Source organism: Orbicella franksi, chromosome 3 (genome assembly GCF_964199315.1).
Source record: "Orbicella franksi chromosome 3, jaOrbFran1.1, whole genome shotgun sequence".
NCBI lineage: Eukaryota > Metazoa > Cnidaria > Anthozoa > Scleractinia > Merulinidae > Orbicella > Orbicella franksi.
In genome coordinates this window covers 16,092,831-16,115,746 of record NC_138147.1, presented here as the reverse complement: position 1 = coordinate 16,115,746, position 22,916 = coordinate 16,092,831, and the positions used below count along the sequence as shown (strand labels likewise).

Here is a 22,916-nt window from a genome sequence, read left to right as displayed (position 1 = left end):
TCGCGCCAATATCAAAAGTGTGTTGTTTTCCGTGTTCTAAATCCATATCCTCTTAAGTTGTGGTAATCTGCGAAGCAATTTTGTCAATTGCTTTCAATGTGTTGTTAGTCAACTTAACGACTCCTGAAGAATACAAGATGGCAATGAGTAGAGAAATTCCCATCGGTGTTCACCCCGAGTTTAGGAGACAACTGACGGACGAGCAGGGAAAACCCCGCATTTTCACTCGATCTTCGAGCTTGCCTAGCCGACCGAAACTTAATTTGGTTAGGGAGACTTTAAATCCGAACGAGTTTCCTAAAGAAAAAGCTTCTAAGGAAGATCACAAACACACTGCAGCTGAATCCCCGAGCCAAGGGACAACTGGAACTACACGGATTCAAAATTCCGCATTCTGGAAAGCAAACTTGCCTGTAGAATATCCAAAGGTGAAACATGGGCCGCGTAAACAAAACGCCTCCGAGGGAAGGGAACAAAGAAGATATTTTTTCACAGAAAATCCGTTTATCGGAGATTTGGAGAAGGTGTTTGAAGATCAGTACAACTCGGATAGGCGTTCATTGAAACTCGGAAGACGAAACACATACAGTGCGGGCAGCTCAAGGGAAACCCATCATTCCGAGCCGACAATTGGAAGAAATTTTACGGAACGAAACAAAAAGGGAGCTTCCTTCGACGTACCCATTCAAGTTGAATTCAATGATGAAATAAAGAATTTTGATGATATGGAGAAGAAAAGCCCACCGAAACCCCATCATTCCGAGCCAAAAACTGGAAGAAATCTCACGGCACGAAACAAAAAGGGAACTTCGTTTGAAATACCAATTCACGTTGAGTTCAATGAAGTAAGGGATTGTATTGATATGGAGAAGGAAAGCTCACTGGAACCCCATGAATCCGAGCCGACATCATTTGGAAAGAACTCTGATAATCGAAACATTCAGGAAGCATTTTTTGACATACCCGTTCAAGTTGAATTTGATGACGTAAAAGATGGGACTGAAATCAAGGATAAAGACCTTGAAGAAAACAAAGTGAAAGGTGAAAACAGCGTTCATGACACAGAACAAACTACCACGCCAGTTTTAGAAGTTAATACCGAGCAAAGTATACCTCCTGATGTCGTAAGTTTCGATGGATTTGAGGATTGTGACAAAAGTGAGAAAGATAGAGATTTAGACCAGTTCAATTCTGAGAGCAACGAAGATACTGCCGGAGAAGGAAATGAAGGCAAAGAAAATCCTCAAAAATGTCAAGTAGAGCTAGAGGACGGTGAACAATCTCAGCGAATGTTGTCTTCATGTTTTCCACAAGAATTTAGAGAAGAAAATGAGAGCAAGAACAAGCTGTTAACTATTCAAAGCATCCTAAAGAAAGCTGAAGGACTCGAGAGGAAGGTTAATGCTTTTAGTGACAGCAGCAAGACCAAAGAATATCTAATCCTGGAAGAGGTTCTTACGTGCTGCCTAATCGAGTTAGACGGCATTGAGACAAATCGAGACGAGAACATTCGCTTGGCTAGGAAAACAGCAGTACAACAGCTGCAGAAAACACTCGCACGTTTGGAGCAGAAGGTTTCATGCAGAACTGTTGAAAACAGCGAGTACTGAAGAGATGTAAGATGCATCTTCAACATGGCATCACAGTTTAAAAAGTAGCAGGCAATCTACAATCATGGACAAAAGTCTTGGGACAAATTTGCACTTTTGGCGCTTTTGCGTACACGCCAGGCGCGAATACAACTTCACCTGCCTAACCTCGCCCCCCACCCCCCATACAATGTTGAAAACTAGTACGTGCAATTTCAACTGATCGTCAACATTGTTTTGGGTGGGGAGAGGGGACAGCAACCAGTTTATAAAGGATATAGCAGCGTTTTCTTCATACTTCAGTTCTAAATCACAGATAATCCGTTACATTACATAAATGTCCCAAGGACTCTTGTCCCCGATTGTAGAATTAACCAATCCTCCGCTAGCGCCCTCAAATCAGCTATTTCCCTTTTTTGAGTACTTGACACGAGGCAAGTATATTGGGCATTCACCAAATAACCCCGCGCCAACATCTATTTACTTAAACACGCTTATAATGTCCAATATTTCAAGGTCTGCTAAGAATGTTGTTCTAGATATTTCCACTTGTGTCTCGTGCTATTCAGTCACAGGATTGTTTCAGTTTAATGAGTCGGGTTTTGTTAGAAACCTGAAATACACGGAAAGTTCGATATAGAACGTTGTACGCACATCCTAACGCCTTCCCAACCCACTGATCTCCCAAGCAAGCAAGCTTCTTTAAACTTGCGACTTACGAAGCTGTAAATCGCGATTTACAAGACGACTCAGAAACTTAATTTTGAGGAGCTCTTCTTTTCAGCATTTTCGACATATTTTCGCTATATAGCCAATTTTCAAGGTGAAAAATAAAATATACTGAAAGGGTCTACTGAAACATCTAGAAAGACCATTATAGCCTTTAATTTCAGTTTGTTTGCTCTTGCCAGGTTAAAACAGCTTTCAGGTGATAAGTTCCTCACGGTTTCCAATCATACAAAACACAAAAGAAACTGTAATAAACTTATAAAATTTCCACTTGTTTATTTTCAAATATTACATGAAAGATGTTCTAGAAAGTTCTTTGTGTCAAATCATGCGCGACACTTCTAAAATTGCTTGAAATTCCGTTTCTTTTGCACGCTAAAGTCCTCTCTGAGCATAACAGACTAATACAATTCTGTACGCAAAACCTTGAAGAAGCATTAAAGTTTTTTTTATTTTTCAACTTATCGAATCCAGTAGTCTCGGATTGATATCTTAGAACATGCCGTGTCAAATCACGTGTGACGATTCTAATGTGTTTCCTGTTTTCCACTTCAAAGAGGTCTCTAAACACCTTGAACTATTAACTCACTGAAATCTAAAGTCTTCTAGAAGAATCCTATTTTTATATACAGCAGAATAAGCTTAGGGGTTTATTTGTTACTTAATTAAGTCAGAGACGTTCCAGAAAACTCTCTTGTGAGTACATCTGGTTTATGACTCGGTACCGCAAAGTTTCGAAACTTAACACCTTCGATAGTAGAGACCTTTTGAACATAGCCATACATTTTTTTTTTTCATGGCTGTTAGTAAAATCCGGAAACGAGGAACTCTCGAAGTACGCCATCTCCGAACGCAGCGCATACAAACTTGTAGGTTGTAAGAAAACGACGTTTGTTTTAGTTGAGCCATATTCAAAATACAAAACATTTTTCTGTTCTTAGATCAAATTTCTATCTCTAGCTACAAAACAAAATCTGTTTCCATTCAAGAAATTTTTTTCAAAGTACACATTTTTCTTAGAATGGATTGCTCAACCGGTATGGGGAACGTTTTAGAGGCAAACTTATTTCTTACCCCTCCTCCTCTTCCAAAAATTACGACCCTCGGAAAGGGCGATAGCAAAAGGTTGCTATATCCAAGAGTTACGAGAGTCTTAAGCTTTAGAACTTTAAGGTGGCTGAAATCTCTACTAGACTTTCTCCGCGATGAAAATTCAGCTCCCTGATTATGAGACGACAGAGTCGATCGTAATCATAGTAACTATGATCGTAACTAAGAAATAAGAAATTCTCAGTCATGCTTTCCCTGGATTGCGAAGTGTGAAAGAGCTCAAAGTTTTATTTCCCAGTAGCTTTAACTAATTAATAAAAAAGTTGTACCAGTACTGTTCCAGTCTCCTTCACAATAGTTATCCGACTTCTTAAACATTTTTTTCCCTCAATGGAGCAGCGTGACGTGACGATGTCGTTACGCAATGAATGATGTGTTGCGTGACAATACAAGTATGTACTGGAAAGGAGGCTATGCAGTCTGGATATTGTTTAAACTGTTCACTGTATGTACATTACATTTAGACTGTACACTATACATTTAGTCCTCGCCGGCGGGAAGAGCATCTTCTAGCTTCCTAATAAACTTGAGTCTAATTTCAGTTGTCTCGTCCCCTCGGAGTGCATCTTGAACAAACCATACATCAACTTCCATCTGTACCTAAGAGAAGAAATAGCAAAGACATAACTGATGAAGCCAGTAGCAGTCCAGTGTGTTGCCTCCTTTAGTAGTCAGAGCTAATTTTTGACTAAGCGCTGTTCTATAAAATAAGGTTGCACCACTCCAAGCCAAAGATACTTAGTCCTTGAACAGCCAAGGTATATAACAAGTTTTAGACTGCATGAGCTTCATTTAAAAGCAAAAGGTGTGACAAGTCCTCTTACTTGTTCATTTGCGTTTTGACAATTTTTTTTAATCATGTCAAGTTCGTGCACTTTGTCTTGCTTGCTGTCAGTGAAGAAGCAAAAACATGACCTCCATTTTTTTTTTGTTCAATGTATAATAAAACAATTGTTAGATTCAGTTTTTGTGATATCCAGAATAATCAAGGTCGCGGTAAGGGTTATCAACCGAAGCCAAAGGCCCCTACCTCGATCTTGATTATTCTCAATATCACAAAAACCTCATGTCCAATAATTGTTCATAAATAGTGTTTAACTCCTTGGCGATGCCACAGTGTTGATTGATAATGCTTACTTTTAGTTCAAGAGATTTCCTCCCACCAGCATCTCTTAGGTTCAAATCCGACTGGCCAAAATCCATCTTATATGGATTAAGTTTGTTGCTGTGCACTCTGAAAGCTTCTTCTGCCTTATGCACTTTTCTTTTCTCCAAAACAACATTTAAAAATTCCAATTTGATCTTGAAAATCCAATGCAGAATGGTTATTACTCTTTTGATTAACCATTTGCAAATCCAAATTTAATTCAACTTGGTTTTCAGTTTTGTTTGTTTAGAGTGGTTTTCAATTCTAGACCTTTTTAGCTTGGGCGGTTTGTTGCCCATGCATTTCAGACCATGTGATAATACTTTTGAGAATTCTTGCTTTCAAATTTTCAAATAGTCGCATGTGTATAAATGAATAATTTTAAGATGAATGAAAGAACAATTCTCAAAAGAATATTACATGGTCTGTAACAGGAAAACAAACCGCCCAAGCTAAAAAAGTCTATTGAGTCTCAAAAGTAATCAGGCAATTACTTTGGTTTTGGTTTTGGTTTTACTACGGTTTGAGTTTGGCCGAGTAGTCTAATTGGTCAGTAATTGGTTTGGTTTTGGTTTTATGACACTCAATTGAAAACTGCTTTACGTAATAAGACTTGGTTCTTCTGGGTTAGCATCCATATACCAGCTAATAATCTTACCATTTCTAAAGCTCCCCTCAGGACCCCACAGAGTATATTTGAAAACAGAAGTCCTTCATGTCCTTCTGGTAACTCAGCAAATTCTGCCATGGGGTTGTTGTCCAATATCAAAGAGAATTCATCAGATGCCGCACTCCAGTTTGTTATCACTGGTGAAAAACCAAGGAACATTTTGAAGCCAAGCTGTAAGAGAATGTCAAATACAGATAGTAACATGAGTAATGACAGAAAAAGGTGAAGTTGTAGCTTTACCCTTAAAGTAACAACTGTTCTCAGGCTGAAGTGGCCCACATCAGCCAACTCTATCCCAGTTTCTATAGCATAACCATTTTCTTGATACAACTTAGCCAGCAGTAAGCAGTTTGAGGTACACTGTACTGTATCTCTCTTTGGGATGCCGAGGTGGGGGTACTCTAGAAAGTTTTATATGGAAGGTCCAACCCCTTACCCTTCTGTATACGATTTTGACAAAAAAGGTACCCCTTTCAAGTAACTACATGCACTTAGGAACACCGCATCTCTTTTCTAAACCAAGTGTTCCAGATAAGTGAGGGGTCTCAGGTCAAAAACCCAACAAGATCAGCTACATCACCCGACAAATTAGTAGGAAATTTATAATGGTTTGGTGGGTAGAGTGGGAATTGACCCGTTGGAATTCCTTTTTGACACTCTACCTTGAAAGCTTATCTGGAACCCTGTAAACCCTTGGAATGAAGTTAATGAACAATATTACAGGAGAACATCAAGCATCACCAAAAAACACATATTAAACGTTCAGTTAATGGGAGTCAAGATACTCAGAGTTCCCTAACCTTTCATATACCTCAACTTGTGAAATCCCTACCCTTTTATATACCTGAAGGCCATTATAGGGAGTATTCTCACCTCCGGGGCTGTTATGAGACAACCAAAACTACCTTGCAGTCATTCTAGGTTCACTCCCTGCCCCCAACCACTAACCCAATATCCATTTTACACCTTTCTTCTTAAAGGAGGTCACTCCAAAAAGCTTACTTTTTTGTCTTCACCCATAGCAAGTAAACATTCAGCTTTTCCACTCACCAAGGTGCCTGGTATCCTGAAGAAATTCATCTCAAAACAAGACCAAAATTTGACTTCAGAGGCCGCCATTTTGAAACTGTACTTACTGTACTAGGCTGTGTTTATGTTCATTCCGTCCGACTCTAAATTGGCCGGAAAGGAGAAAAGCTGCAACTGACGCTGCATCCTTCACAACATCAGCAAAATGTACTTTTTCCAAGCAATTATCTACTTCACTATCTTCAGTGCTATCATTTTTGGAGTTTGGAGCATGTTTGGTTCAAAATAATCCAGAGTGGTAGTTTTAAAAACACTTGTTGGAAGCCATTCAGACAAAATCCATTAGACAGAATGACATTACAAAAATGCAGCCTGGTTGCTGAGTACTGTTCAAAATGGCAGCAATGATGTCAAATTTTGGGGCTACTAACTTAATGCGAGGTTTTTATTAGCATTTACAAAAAATTTTTTTTTTTTTTTTGGAGTGACCTTGTCCTTTAACAATCTCTTCATGCAAGGTTTTTCACTGTGGTCTAGTTCCATATACCTTGGCTATAACATCAGCGGTTTCTCTAAAGTCGTGACACCTTCCAACATTAGATCTTGCTAAAAAGTCTTCCACTAATCTAACACCAATGTTGTAGCCCCTAGAAACAGAACAGACACAAATATTATGGGCCAAAAGTATCCTCCCAAGTGGTTTGTTCCAGTTTACTCACAGTTAGAAACAATGTTCCGATTACAGGAATCCTTGCATATGGTCAGTGCAAATGAAATTTGAATTAATCAATCAGCATTCAGCAGGTGGTAAAAAACTATATTGCCCTGACATCAGTGGTCACACATATGTCAACAGGGTGTATTTTACTTCAGTAACTTTACTCAATAGTTACAGATTGAAATATTATCCAAGAAAAAAGAAACTGTAATAGATTGCAACAAATCAAAAATTTCAAACATTTTTTGCCTGTAACTTTCAAATTTGGTACCAAAACTGGGTCTCCCATGTGTGACAGTTCACTCGGCAGTTGTCATCATGAGGGATAATAGTTGAGCTATTCTAAAAAGAAGAGCTTATTGTTTGTTACACAAAATCTAATATACCCTAGTTAAGTATCACAAGAGTACATCACAACTTAAGCATTGTCTTTATTTTTGTTAGCTGTGAAGAAAAATACAAGTTTCTATTATGTTGTTTTGGTAGGACAGTACAGTTTTGACTGCTGCTCCTTTCCTCTAAATCATAGTTTGACATCCCCCCAAGAAAACCACACAACAACCCTGAGTTGGGTACACCTTGCTTCAAAGCGAGTGTTTATAATTTATCTGCAACATCTCATTACCTCCTCCTCTTCCTCCTCTCAACCCCCCTCCCCCTCTGGCCCATGTGACATCACATCTGTGTTGCATGGCCATAGTTCAAGATACTGTGATAGAGTGAGAGGTGCCCTACCCCCTCCCACAGGATGAGTTCAGCAACCAATCAGAGCCTGTCGTTGTGTCAGATGGTAAATGGTGTTTTAACCAACCAGATGGGCTGTTATAACTTGTTTATGATACAAAGGGCTTTCTAGCCACTTTCTACGAGTTAAGGTTTAAGATTTAATAACCATAATCATTTTTAATTAGCGTTTTTTTCTTTTTTTTTTCGGAAAAAACGTGACTTCTATAACTTGAACTTAACAGTCAGAGTACCTACATTTTGTCGAGCTGTTTATTGACTTCCTCGTCACTTTCGTAATCTTTCACAAGCTGGGCAACAAGTGCTCCATGGGTTAAAACGAACAACTCAGCGCTCTGCAGTGAAATGTTATCCAATGTGAAAATGCAGTAAAAGTTGAACTTAAAACACGAGCCCACTACATCAAGCTTTAAAGAGAACTTACCACTTTCCTATTGTCTGCTCGAACTGCCGACTGACGGGACATCGCGACAACTTATGGCTAGAAAAATTTGAGAAAATTCGGCACAAAAATTCTCCAGACAATCGCTCAACCACAATAAAACATGGCTGCCGCGCCTTGGTAGCCGCGCGTCGTTTGCGCTTGGTAGCCAGCTGCCATCGCTGCCATCATGGCGGTAAGTCGTGAGTTTTGTGAAAGCGAACTTTTCACGAGTGTTTTTCAATCTTTAACTTTTGTGGTATCGTTTTCTGTCTCTAGTCGTTACCAACAGTCACAGCAGCTTCTCCTGGTAACGCCTCGCCGAAGATAGTGCAGCAAAAAAGTGTTGTAGAGATGTTGCAAGATGTACAAAATAGGATCCAGGTTCGAATCTTTTTCAATTAGCTTATTCATTCTTTTTAGAGCGTGGTAATAAGCTATTTACTGGCGTTAATTCGCATTGCTACTTATAATTGAAATACATGATGTTTTATTAATGGCATGACTACCCAACTATCATTTTTTTACCTGTCAAATATGACAAATTAAGCTCACGGATAAAATCATCAGGAAGTGCAATGCGGCGATCAAGTCGAGAGGTCAAAAATCAGTCTTCCTTCCCCACCTCCCAACATATACTGGACAAGCCCTTAAGGATTTACCCATCGTCTGAGTCCAGGGCTTGAGTACTTAAAGAGAAGATTGGAACGCGTTTGAATACGCCGCCACAGTCACATGATCTAAAGAACTAATGCATCAGTCAATTCCAGCAGTGCCCATCTCCCCCCCCCCCCCGGGCAACCGCAGGACATTTGCTCACATTGTCAGTTCTGGGGTAGAGCATTTGCAATTTTATCATGGCCAGGGGGCTGGGCATTTGCGTACCCCGGGACAACCCCCGGGCATTTGACACATGTTTTCGAAAGTGCCATGGATGAGTTCATCAGGAAAGACAAGGCATTTGTCGAACATAGAGTGGCCATTTTTGTGGATGGAAGGGTCCAGCTTTGTTACGTGCATTTGACACTGTTGAACAAAAAAATCTAGGTTTAAATTTTTTGGCTATTGATTCAACGAACTGTTTATAATCAAGTATTGAAATAAAATATTAAAGTTGTAAGATTTCTAAATCAATGATAATTGTTTTATTTTAAACATTGTTAACGGGATTGTCGTTATTCTAGTCGAAATATTCAAAACAAATGGTTTTTATGCAACAAAATATTTAATGTCCCGCTATTCTCTAGCAAGCTGAGAAAAACAAAATATAAAGAAATAAATATAATCAGAATCAACTAACACATACTGTTGTCCTTGAAGTCTTACCATTGCATTAAAATACTGAACAGTTGAACGTTTCATTCACTGATTAATAAAAAAACTGCAGAGGTGTTGGAAGGCGACGATCCCGGAACGGGGCATTTGCCCTCTTTCTTTGTCCCTACCCCGGGGCATTTAGACAGTTTATGTGTCCCCACCCCAGGGAATTTGCCCACTTTTTTAAAAAAATGCTAATGCCCAGGGGTTAGCCCGGGGGGAGGGGGGGATGGGCACTGCTGGAATTGACTGACGCATAACTGAAACCAAATAGTAACAAAGCCATTGCACCTGAAGAAATTGCTTGTTAGCATTATAAATTATTACTGGGACAAAGACACTCTGAAGTTAATTTAGATAAGGTATCCTAATCAATCGTAGTCTGCACCAGATTTTTGGTTAGTTGCATACCCTCCAACTTTTTCAAACTTAAAGATGCGAGGTTCATTACTAAGAGATGCCACATTGTTACAAACATCTTTTGCTACATCTCTCCTGATTAACCCTCAACCTTTTTTCTTACTTCTTGTTCTGTGTGCTTATTCCATTATTCTTGGTGCTCTCCAATGAACCAAACCACTGGAATAGGCTGAATCGGTATGCCAAGCCCAATACCTTGAAAAATAAGAGTAGCACCATTACGATAGGTACATCATTGATATTGGACATCCATGTTATGGTTAATTGACAGCTGTCAAAACAAGTTATCTGCTGATCAGTACTATAAGACCATATCGCGGGCTTAGATTTAGAGCTCACCGAGGTCACTTTTTTTTTGAAGTTGACTGCTGACTGGTACTGGTTTGCGATTGGATCGCAGGCTCAAGTCAGGTTATTACTCTGGGCATAGCTCAAGGGCAAAAGGAGGGAGTATGTGCAAAGGCAAAATTTTGCGCACGTTAACCCGTGGCACATTGTTGACTTTTCATCTGACATGTTCCTTGCATGATCATCTCTTGGAAAGTCCCTGATATATTGTGTACGTAATTTCTGCAATCTTGGTTACGTCTATTGGGTATGATTTTGGTAAAATTTAACAGGGAGAAAATAGCGACACCACACGTTGAACAATTACATGTGCACAATAATCATTTTTTAAGTTTCTGATCCAAGAAAAACAAATCCTCTTTTTCCTGTATGGTTAATTATTGCAATCAGGAGCTGCACTTTTACGCTTGGCTAAATCGATATAATTTATTAAATTTTTTAGGGTACTTGGAACATATGTACTGCTTTTATCCATTGTGGCTGAAAAAGTAACCTATCCTGAATCAGTTTTATTAATATCCTTATGTATGTGTGACTGTGCTCATTTTGTATTTAGGTTTGTGTTTATTCTGTTGACGTTTTTTTTCAGTCATTTGGTCCAGGTCCTCACACTCCAGATCAAGCCAAAGAAATTGACAGGCTGAAGAGCTTTTACCACAGATTTAAAACAGAGCATGATAAGGTACAATTACTAACAGTAGATAGGAGGCATGGTGGCTTCATGGTTTGTACACTTTACTACTTTTTGAATGGCCTGGGTTGAAGCCCTGGATGGGAACATTGTGTTGTGTTCTTGGGCAAGACACACTCTTACAGTTCCTTTCTCCACCCAGGTGTATAAATGGGTTCCAGCGAATTTAATGCTGGGGGTAACGCTACGATGGACTAGTATCCCATCCATGGGGAAGTTTTTATGCAAAATACAAAAAATTGTTGAAATTACGTGACATCTTCAAAAAGGCCATTGTTAAGGTTGCTTCTCTCTGGGAAAAGTTTGTACGCACACCAGTTTCAGTGAAACTCCAACAAGCTATATAATAATAATAATAATAACAATAATAATAATAATAATGATAATAATAGTAATAATTATACAGGATAACCCCGTCAGTGTAATAAACACTGGTATCAAAGGAGGTCTTGTTATTAGAGTACATAAGTAAAAATACAAAAGGTCTAAAGGGTAAAAATTCACTAAGAAAATTATCACACAGCTAAAAATATGTAAAAGAAGCATGCATCTACACATAAAACTTATCATCTAATTAAGGAAAAAGTCTTGAGAATTCATTATTATTATTATTATTATTATTATTTTATTATTATTATTACTTCTACAAGTTATTGAAATTATAAGAAGAAGGAAGAAGAGAGCTTCATAAATGTAGTTTACGATAAAAATACAATTTAAGCGAGTTTTTCTTTTATGAAGTGTCAGCAGCCAGTAAGGCGTGAAATGACCAAGGGCTCTTCTATTGAATTTATCGGCTATCGGATGCTGCCACTCAACAAAATGGCTACACAGTCTTATTCACAAGGCATCAATCAACAAAAGTGTGTCAGGCTTTTTCAATATTCTGATTAATTGTCTAGATATCCACACCTAAGTTGGAGTAGCTAAAATATGCAAGACATGTTGCGTAAATGGACGCTATGGGGAAAAATATGCTAAATATCCAAATTTCCTGACACACTTTCGTTTGCTATTATCCCTGGAATGTTCTGATGAAATTTCACATAAATCTGTCAAATCTGCATACCCTATAAATTCGCCCAAAGTGGATGTATTCCTCCCAAAATCAAACACGAGATTTTAGCTGGTAAAGGTTCATAAACAACTCGTGCCACACCAGGAGATTATCTTGCCTTAGGAAACCGCAAATCAATGGAACAACAGGACCTCCTAGTGTCAATGACAATGGATCAGGATTTCCAATGAAAAGCATCACATTGCAACATGTCGCTGTCACTAAAACGGACAAAGTAGCCAAGGGCAAAAAAACAAATGCGCAATATAAACAATACCAAATAAAATGAAATACAAGCTCTAAGATGAGCATTTACCACGAAAATTTCCCCGGGCGGTTTCGTCCATATAAGCAATTATGACACCTTCCTGGTTTATAACTTTATTTGAAAATACGTTTTTTCAAAATAACACTGTCGCTTTTTGGAATTTCTAAAATTTTTCTTTTGTAAACTTAAGATAAAATGACTGACTTAAATTTTGTCAAATAAAAGAAAAAATGATTTTTTTGTGCCCTTAAAGGTGGGAAGTAACCTTAATGAGATTGTGAACCAGGGCTTATTACATCCCTGATAACAGGTACAAGTCATGATACAAATAATTTCAAAATGTATTAAGAGCAAATGCCCACAAAAATCAGACAAAATCAAATTTCTTCGGCAAGGCTAGAAAACTCAAATTCACTCATCTTTTGCATATAGCTAGCCCCTAGCAAGAGTGCAAACAGGCTGTAGTTTTTTCCTTTCAGACTCTATTTCATGCAATTTAGCGAGTCTCAACTGGAATTGTCATTTTGACCATGTGCCATGTCTCGGAATTCCAAAAGATTTTAGATTCTAACTATACTAGGATAGGTCTTTCAATATATGTAAAGTTTAGTTTTAGCAAATGATTAGGCACTCGTCAAAAAAATATTCAAAATCATTCACAAAAGACACAAAATCATGCCAGCAGCTTCCAAGTGTGTGACCAAAAGTATTATCATCGTTTCGGCATATTACTTCAATTTGAAACGTCAGCATTACCAAACAGTATAAATGACATACACATAATAAGAGCATGTTCACCTACCTCGGTTTGTAATATCCTGAATCTTGCAAACTGATTCTTTCCCTGCATATAATTTTCAGCGGCGTTCTTGTCAGTACTCATATCCGACTTTGAAGAAAAACAGTTATGGCCAAGTCCTATGTATGTATCATCTATCTGTGTTATTTCTGTTGTTTGATTAAGCCAGTAGTAACTGCTAAAGCGTTATTCCACATGCGACTTTCAGTTTCCATTTTGAAGACATTCGAAAGTCCTCCATTTTGACTTGACTTTGACTCGAGATGAGTTATCCAAGACCCATACGTTACAGCATATTTTACATGTGGGTGAGGGTCGGGATTTCAGAGCTTTTAACAGAGTTACTTTTCTTTGTTTGACTTTTAAGCTACAAAGACCTGGTTCGTGTATAGCATTTTATCACTTTACCCTGAATTAGAACTAACATTGAGATATTGGAAAAATTCTAACGCTTTTTCCTTCGGAGATAATTCCCACTCTACCCTTACCCTGTGTGCAAAGACTTTTGCTGGACAATATGCAAATGAGAGATGCAGAGCCATCAAAGATGGCGGCTTGTTTGTTACTGCTAATTACTAGGGATTTCTGCCTGATAGCAGGTTGAATGATTGTACTGAACAACACAACGGAAAACATAGGAACATTTGCATAGGAACTTGGTAACATTGAACGATTTGGGGTATTCAAAATCACCAGATGACTTTGTACAGGTTATGCAAACCTAATGGAACACTGTTGAAATGGCAGGATAGGAATGTTGTTTGACAGTCAAGACACAATAACCCAGCTAAGGTAAACATATATATGTTGGTTTATGCGTAAGTCATGCTGATATTCTTGTGATATTTCGAATTGAAGTGATTTAATGACAAAAACATTGGTGTAGTACTTTTGGTCACGCATTCGTCTGCTGGCGTGATTTTATTTTTTTTTGTGTATGATTTGAATAATGTTTTGACGAGGTCTAATCATTTGCCCAAACTAAACGTTACATATATTGAAAGACCTATCCTAGTATAGTTAGAATCTAAAATCTTTTTGAATTCCGAGACATGGCACATGGTCAAAATGACAATTGTTTTCACCGACTGACGGACTCATCGTTGGAGAACACTTTGGTTTTGTTTACCGCTAAATAGTTGGATAAATCCAATCTTCTTGAGACTGTGCTTTTTTGGACAAGGAATAGTTCTGCAATAAGCTGGTTGTATTACAACTTTTCTGTGCTCAATAGTTGCAAAATGAGAATCATATGAAAATGGTCAATTTTCAGTCCAATTAGAACTCCTTAGATCACAGGCGGCCCAAGCTCACAACGCGAGGAGTTATTATTTTTTTTAAATCTTTATGCGAATGTTCAGCACACGAAACGTGACACAGTTACCACAGACTTCTACTATTACATAACGACGAGTTTGGTTACACGGACCGTGACCTTCACCTTTCAGCATATGGTGGTGTTGTGTTACAACAGTTTGAATTTATAAAGGTTTGTATGGGGAAAAATGGTAATTGACATTATAACTGAAATTTTGATATTTTTTACCTCAATGCCTTGTTGTCTTTTCCATTGTCATCTCGCTTCTCAGCTTGATCTGAAGCCTTTTAAGCGAGTAATCGCTGTTTGGTTTCCCTCTACTAAGAAAGAGTAAAGGCTACACACTCAATTCTAGACTGACCCCCACTCGAAGCAAAAAAAAAAGAAAAAAACACTGAAATCCTGCCAGCTGCCCCAATTCCTCCGCAGAATCATGGTCAGGGGTTAAGCGCTCCCTTTCAGTTAAACTTCAAGCCAAATTCATCTCCACAGCGCACGATACAAAGCTCTGAATCGAAGAAAGCTAACCATCTAGAATCAGTGATCATGCTGCCGGGACCAACCATGGACACATTCGTAACCCGAGTAGAATGGTGGGCTAACAAATTGACCCTGCCCAGGGGAAGGGAGCGCACAGTTCTCGACAAGTCAGGTACTTTGCTCCATGGTTCCTTGGGAAGATTTTTGTCCAGGCCGCCGACAGAGCATTGTTATGACAAGCCAATCAAAGGAACGACTAGACATGTTTACAAATTTTGAAAAAAACAATGCTTTGTTCGTGCCAGCAATCTCAATGTAATTGTTGGCTTGTCCGTGAAAGTTTTAACTAACTGTGCTTTGAAGGATGTCTTCGAATTTTAGATGGAAAACGTGGTAAGTAATATTCGCTATGTAAATTTTTAAATCACATTTTGTAATTCGCACACAAGGCGTTTCAAAGTTCTTTTTTTTTTAAAAATTTGTAAACAGGTCTAGTCGTTGCTCTCCCTTCCCCTGAGCAGGGTCAATTTGTTAGCCCGGCATTCCACTCGGGTTTCAAATGTGTCCATGGTTGGTCCCGGTAGCATGATCACTGATTCTGGATGGTTAGCTTTCTTCGATTCAGAGCTTTGTATCGTGTGCTGTGGAGATGAATTTGGCTTGGAATTTAACTGAAAGGGAGCGCTTAACCCCTTACTGTGATTCTGCGGAGGTATTGGGGCGTCTCGCAGGAAATACCAAGATATTTGAAGAAAAAAACTACATAGCGTTTTTACTTTTACTAAGGCCTAATTATATGCAACAGTAGGGCAAATTCTATTTTTCAAGCCTTACCGAACTATTTTTGATTCTTGTGGACATTGGCTCTTAAGGGACAATATTACATTTGTTAATTTAAGTTCCATCAGCGTGTGGTCAAAATTTAGAAGCCATTTTGAAAAGTTTTTCATTTGCTGTTTCACTCAAGGCACTTCAAGAAGGAAAAATAGCCGTGGTAAGAACAACCACTGTTATGACTCCTGTGACACAAGTCTTAGTGCCCACACATGTCACCACTCCAGGCACACTACAGATGGCAAAGATTGCTCCGGCTACCACAGCACTACCAACACAACAAACTACTGTTCTTCCAGTAAGCACACTAACTGGTGGGGTGCCTGGTACTCAGCCGTCATTAACCACAAAGACCATCCTTCCACAAACCACTTTACAACAAGTTCAGACACACAATGTGGTGATTAGCCCTGCTGGGAATATACAACAGTTACAAAGAACTGCAGAAGGAGGTGAGGCAATTCAGTTTTTCCAACTGAGTTATCAATTATACGGCTGAAAATAATACAAACAAATGAGTGATATTCCTAGATTTGGAGTGGTAATGTTTCCATTCTCGGTTGGTCAAGCACTTAAACCATGAACCCCTGGCTCGGGAGAATGGGCAACCACTCCCTGTGTCATGAGTGTAAAGGGTCTGTCAATAAATTTTAGCTATTACTTTTACTATTCATTTAGGTATCGCCAATATTCTGCCATTGAGCTAATGCTAGTCATAGAAAAAGATTTCAATTACTTCCATATTTCAGCACCTGAAAGATATCAGTTTGTGAAGCAAAATAATGGCCCGGAAACAGAGAAACCTGGTTTACCCACCCCTTGTTTTTACTCCTTTTATGGCCTGCATGCTTCATTCTTGGGTCTGCAAATGCGAGAGAAAAATTGGTTCATAACTTATGTTACAGACCTTGCCTGTGATTAATATCATTATGCTTGTAAATTCTAACTGCAATGACGTAATTGAAATGCAGCCCAACTGAGAGTGACTTCACCTCAAGCAACCCATCTTCAAGTTACCCAAACACCTGTACAAACTGTTGCACCTGGTCAGCAGATAGCTGTCAGAAGTGTCGCACCAGTACGGCCAGCAACCGGAATCAAACCTGTGGTAACTGCCACAGACAGACCAATGCAAGGTGTGTTTTCCAAAACACATACCAGTTATGCAATGCTTCCGAGTGGTATACCATAGAATATCTTGCAAGTCACTTGTATTTCCTCAGTACCGTAAACACCAGCAGATAAGTGACACCCTTTTACTCAAAATTTCTTTAAAAATTGGGGATGCGGCTTGTCTGAAAGAACATCAGTTCTGGGCAATGTACTATAAATTTGCATAAGTTGACATTTTTTTTATTGTAAAAGGTCAGTATTAAACTGGATTCATACCACGTGTCATTGGTCTCTGTTTCTGTCAAGTCTTTGTTTTGTTGATACATTTTGATTTATATGTGCTAATGTAATTGTTTTTTTGAAAATAATGATGCACTGAAAAAAGAAAAAAAACAGGTGTCATTTTACACCTCTACCTTCCCATAATGGCCGCCTCTCTTTTTTCCTCTGTCCCCAATATGGCTGTTGCGAAGAGGTTTGACTGTATTTTTGTATGGCATAACTATAAAATGTTGTGTTGGAATTGCAGACTCGAGTATGTGCAAGTATGTGTTGAAATGTTTTTATTTATACTGTAGTGGCTCAAGGTGTCACTCAGACTGTAACTATTCAGAGGCCATTGGTACCCAACAAATCACCAGTTAACATGCCAATAACACTGGCACCTTCTGGGACAGTATCTGCTGCTGTGCCGACTGGGGGCCATGTTGTTACCAACATTGCACCAGCACCCATAGCCTCAGGCGTATCTAAAGGAATCCACAATTCATCGCAAGCTGCTGGTAAGTTTGATAGAGTTTAAGCAAGGTAAAAGGCTGCGTCTTTTACTTTTAAACCAAAATTTAAGATATTGATTTTAGGAGAGTCGGATGGCATAGTGGTGAGAGCACTTGTCTGCCACTAATGTGACCCAGGTCTGATTTTGACCAAGTGCCATATGAGGGTTGAGTTTGTTGTTGTTTCTTGTCTTACTCCTGAAGTTTTTTTTCTTTGGGTACTCCATTTCTCTTACTGCTCAGAATACCAACATTTCCAAATTCAACCTGGATAGAGGACCTCCATGAAAACCAACCAGGGCTGATGTTGCTCTCTCTCTCTAAATATTGTAATATATTTATTTATTTATCCCTTGTGTGTCTCTTGTGATTGGCGATGGTGATTTCTTTGGTTGGTTTTATGACACCCATTGGGAAACTGCTCTAAATGAATTTTAAACATATTGGCATGTCAAACCTGTGATAATTTCTAGGTGCAGCAATGAGAGGAGACAGTAGCAGTCCGTCACCAAACCAGGTTCTGACTAAAAGACGACTACAAGACTTGCTTCATGAAATTGATCCTCGTGAACAGATGGATGATGATGTCGAGGATGTGAGTTTATAAGTTATTTTTTAGTTCTGGGCGAGGGGTAGTGGCAGCTGGGATACTGGGAGAGGAAGAGTCAGAGTGGTGTACATGAAGCCACAATTTTAGAGACCTTTTTAGCCTGGGAGGTTTGTTTTCCCGTTACAGACCACATGATATTCTTTAAAGAATTGTTCTTTTATCCATTTAAAAATTATGAATTCATATACATGTACACATGTCTCTTTGAAAATTTGAAAGCAAAAATTCTCTAGAGTATCATTTTATGGTCTAAAACTGGGGCAACAAACTGCCCAAGTTAAAAAGGTCCATTTCCCTATGAGTATTCTCTATTTCACTTTCACTTTTCAAGGGATTACATGTATATTGGCACCACCGATTGCTTCACAACTACCCTCCTATTTTTTGTTGTTCTCGACCACACTCTTAGCCTGTGAGCAGGTTCTTTGTGGGAAAAGGAAAAGAAAGAAGGAGAGGTAAAGATCCTGCTCGTAGGCTCCGTCACTCTTGGAAGCAGCATACCCTGCTATCTCTACCCTTCTTATTTTACCCATGTTTTAAAATCATTATAAAGCGCTATTGGATAGCGATAGAAATAGCGCTATATAAATACAGTATTATTATTGTGTAGTTCCAGAAAATATCCATACCTCCCCCACGGAAGGGATTTTTTTCTAACACCCCCCACCCCTCTGGAAATTCCAGATATGCTTCATACGTTTCTTTAAAATTTTGGTCTCACAGAACCCCCACCCCCAGGAAATTCCAATCCCTTCTGTGGGGGAGAGTATGGATATTTTCTGGAACTGCACATTATTATTATTCTTTTCTTCTTCTCCTCTCCTTCCCATTCACATGGTTTCTTTCTTTCCTTGGGGTACTTACTAGACCATGAGATGTTGTGTTGAGACCATGCAACTTCCGTTTGTGAATCTCTTTTCTGTTGAGTATATCCTCATAACCACACTGAGACAAAAAACGTCATCCCCCTCCGCCCCCACCACCTCACAAATCCCCAAACAAAATTTTGTACAATGTATATTTTTTAAACCTCATCCAGTCTTAAAGGCAACTAAAGAGGGATAATGCTAGGTCTGTGTGATCTATAAATTTTACTTAGCAGCTTGACAAGTCACTGTAAGCTTGGTATTGATAAGTTCTTAAAGAACTGCTCATGAAATAAAACAACTCACGGTTTGCTGGCATCTTCTGTTACCTTTTGATACTTTCTTCAAGTGAAATTGAAGGCTTATGGCCGACTGCTTTCCTTGTTGTAGTTGTTGCTGCAGATTGCAGATGACTTTATAGAGAGTGTTGTCACAGCTTCATGTCAGATTGCCAAGCATCGGAAATCCAACACGCTAGAAGTGCGGGATGTACAACTACACCTAGGTTTGTACTCTGTTGGCATTACTGTCATTTAATTTTTACTTAAAGCCGAAGGCCTTGTACTTTTTTCCTTTTGCTTTTGTGTTTGATATTTTAGACAGCAAAACAGGAAGGATCAATTTAGTCCACGGTTTGTGCACGGCTTGAAAGATCTTTACAAACGAAGGGAATTTGGCGCTCGGTAGGCCTTTAGCATGAAAGTTGGATTTAGCTCAGAGGGTACTTAATTTGAGTAGCTCAAGAGAGGGCACTTATCCGGGACACATATGTCATTTGCCGGCTGGAAGGTTCGCGCAGTGAAAAACTGTGACTGAGATCTTTAGGAATGCTGGACATTTCTGAAGCAGCCAAACCACAAACCGTGAACTTGGCTAAGCCTGCTCTAACTCTTCTGAGCTGAAAAGACAAATCATTCTGTACTTAAAAATAGACTTCACTCTGTGATTTGGGCACGGACATCGGATGATACTGTAGCGCACTCTTGTCAAAAGACAGGACATTTTTGGAATGTACGCTGTATTTTTTGGAATGGGCACTGTATTACAAAAACCCGTCCAAATGGGGAGCGTTTAACTGAGGGGCGCTTATTGAAAAGAGGGTGCTATTACAGCATCATTACGGTGCTGTATTAATTACGGAATGCCGTGTGTGTCGTTTACGTTTTAGAAAGGTGTTGGAACATGTGGATTCCAGGATTTGGCAGTGATGAACTTCGACCATTTAAGAAACAGGCAACAACAGAGGCTCACAAACAGGTCAGAACAACAAGATCGTCAAAACAAATTTACGCCTTGTTTAGGGTGTCTCGATACAGTTTTTTCTGAACCATGCCAAGCATTTTCAGTCGGCTTTTGAACAGTCTTCCCTTCGTCAGATCAATGAGAAAATTACACCAGTGGTTGGAAATGGATTGAAGTTTGGTAAAATGTACTTTCTTTTTTAAAGCAATCACTATTCCCATGGAAACCATAACCAAAAAAAATTGCAAATAGGTAAAAACATGAACAAAAATAAAATGACGACAGAGATGATGTCGTGTCTGTTAGGGGCTAGAATTCTCTCAAGGCTAATTTCCACAAACCAGTTTATTGACCTGCCTTGTCGCGCATCGTAAATCGAAGGAAAATAAGGGCGTCTAAAGATGAATCTAATGCAACCGCGACTTCAGTCCAACTTGTCGATCAGATTCGAAAAAATCTCCAGCAGCCGTACAGATACTCGTGCTTCGAGCCCGAGTTTGTGAATGAAAACGCTACCAGCAAGAAAAAATTGACTTGAACTGACTCTTCTTTTATGTACTAGTTTGTTTAAATCTTCAAGCGTGTTATAGGTGGCTGACTACAAAATACATCTACCGTACACATACTGATCATTCATGGCTGAACACTTACTGTTTCGCTCTCGGATTAACCTTGCCCATCAAAAAAACACAGCCGAAATTAATGCGCGAAGATCTTTATTTAATGAAAATTAAGCCGAACCATGGAAACAATATTCTGAAACTTTTTATGGATCACTTTCAAGATTTCCTACAAAATCCCCGGTCACTCTTGTAGGTCGGCTATCCTCTCCCCCTCTCCCCAGGGTATTCTGTGTCCATGAGTTGTTCATTGTCTCTTTTCTTTATTTACAGAGGTTGGCATTAATAAGGAAATCAATGAAGAAATGACGTACAGGGAGAGAATCCCTAAGCTGTGTTATTTTGTTAACGAGACTGTTATTTATGACTGCCTGCAGGCTACAGATGGCTTCATCGTGTGTCGTCGCCAACAGCAATCAATGCAATGGCTTTTAATATTTTTTTGGATATCTTGGAAACCCTATTTTATTAATGCTTCGCGTGTACCTGCGTCCTATTTTTCATCCATGAAATAATTCTGCTTTACTTGGGATTGCTCATACGCGTAAACAGGACAGTGGCAGAGGATTCAAGGCATGTACACAGTGGACACTCCAAAAACGAACTTGTAAAGATTGAATGAAATTTAAGGAGCTCAGTTACAGCATTTTGAATTATTTTGGCCACGTACAAGATTGCTTATAAATGAAAGGAAACCTGAAAATAATAGTTTACTAAGATAGAAAAACACCCAAGAGATAGTAATAAACCACAAAGAAACAAGGATGGGTAAGGATGGAGAAGATTGACACGGATTACAAACGACGAACTTGAAAAACTTTGGCTAAACTTTTCAAGATACGCAAACCATGACGTACTCCTTTAAAGACTCTATAGCTATGCCATAACTAAGCTCATTCTTTGGATGGATATGTTCTGGTTCAATTTTGCCCTTGGCACAGTCTGGTATTCTCCTTTGTTTTATATTCATTATCATGTATTACCATACACCAGAGCACAGGAAAATACCAAATTGTACCAAGGATAAAATTGAACCACAACAGTTTCTCTTAACTCATGAAGTGCTTTGGATCGGACCCCAGGAAAGAGAACCATTTGTTTTCACTGGCGGGTACTCCACGACATCAGGGTATCAGGGAATATTGCAAATCAGCAATACAGATTCTATCAGAGACGAACAGTAACCCATACATCCTGAGTGGGGGCTTCCCTGTCCTGGGATGTTGGTTACAAATTTTGAATAAAGGCCTACATCATAAAAAAATCCATTTTTTGGACGAGCCAAAGGTGGTGTTTGCCCCTGGATAAGAGGGGTAACAGCTAGATCCTGTTTATTTTCGGCTTAACTTGAAAACTTTCCGAATCCAGAATTTCTATTACATGCACATACCAAAGCGAACGTTTGAAATAAAACACACTAAGTGGTGACCAAACGGGATTTTTAACCAACAAACCAAAAAGGTAACCAAGATTCTCCGCTTGTGGCCATTGGGCGTCGCCCCGCCCCGGTCCCAGTTATATTATACCATCGGGTGCGACGTACTAATTAGCAGTCAAATTTAGTCTGCGAGAAACAAAGTACTGGGTACAGGTTTGCGATCCATGCCTGGTTGGGACCTGAACCCAAGAGCACTTTACATCAGCCTGGCGCCAGGATGATATTGTACTTTATGTCGCTTAGCAACAACTCTGGCGAAAACCGCGGGCTCAACCATACTGGGACCTTCCCTACTGGACTCCCCAGGGTCATTTTAATGTTTAAATCGAAGATGGTGGCCGTCGCCTGAAAGACCCGGGAACGCGGCGAATCCTAAGAATTTTATAGATAACGTTCTTTAACTAAATAGAAGCTTTATTACTAAACTCGTTTCAGTTCAAAGAATTTATAGTCAGAATGAAATTTAAAATGCACTCTGGATGTTATCAATAATTTCTATTAGACTTGTGAACAGTGCAATCCGTGGAGTGTAAATAAATCAGAGAACTGTGACAGTTTCAAC

At 39.1% G+C, this 22,916-nt stretch overlaps 3 protein-coding genes across 3 annotated transcripts; 2 read left to right on the top strand and 1 right to left on the bottom strand.

Annotated features, from left to right (window-relative positions):
• Window positions 1–11: 11 nt before the first annotated feature.
• LOC145481497 (uncharacterized) lies at window positions 12–2,763 on the top strand. Its single transcript, XM_081459990.1, has one exon. The coding sequence runs from the start codon at window positions 138–140 to the stop codon at window positions 1,608–1,610; it is 1,473 nt and encodes a 490-aa protein (XP_081316116.1). The 5' UTR covers window positions 12–137; the 3' UTR covers window positions 1,611–2,763.
• A 579-nt stretch (window positions 2,764–3,342) lies between these two features.
• On the bottom strand, window positions 3,343–8,307 carry LOC145481500 (trafficking protein particle complex subunit 3-like). Its single transcript, XM_081459992.1, has 5 exons — window positions 8,161–8,307; window positions 7,974–8,071; window positions 6,822–6,921; window positions 5,234–5,416; window positions 3,343–4,028 (listed from the first exon to the last, which is right to left on the bottom strand). The coding sequence occupies exons 1-5, from the start codon at window positions 8,200–8,202 to the stop codon at window positions 3,909–3,911; spliced, it is 543 nt and encodes a 180-aa protein (XP_081316118.1). The 5' UTR covers window positions 8,203–8,307; the 3' UTR covers window positions 3,343–3,908.
• Window positions 8,308–8,338: 31 nt separating this feature from the next.
• LOC145481498 (uncharacterized) lies at window positions 8,339–22,878 on the top strand. The gene is made up of 10 exons (XM_081459991.1): window positions 8,339–8,353; window positions 8,437–8,541; window positions 10,832–10,924; window positions 15,823–16,141; window positions 16,661–16,825; window positions 17,381–17,584; window positions 18,052–18,173; window positions 19,445–19,559; window positions 20,223–20,311; window positions 21,190–22,878. The coding sequence occupies exons 1-10, from the start codon at window positions 8,348–8,350 to the stop codon at window positions 21,223–21,225; spliced, it is 1,254 nt and encodes a 417-aa protein (XP_081316117.1). The 5' UTR covers window positions 8,339–8,347; the 3' UTR covers window positions 21,226–22,878.
• Window positions 22,879–22,916: the final 38 nt, after the last annotated feature.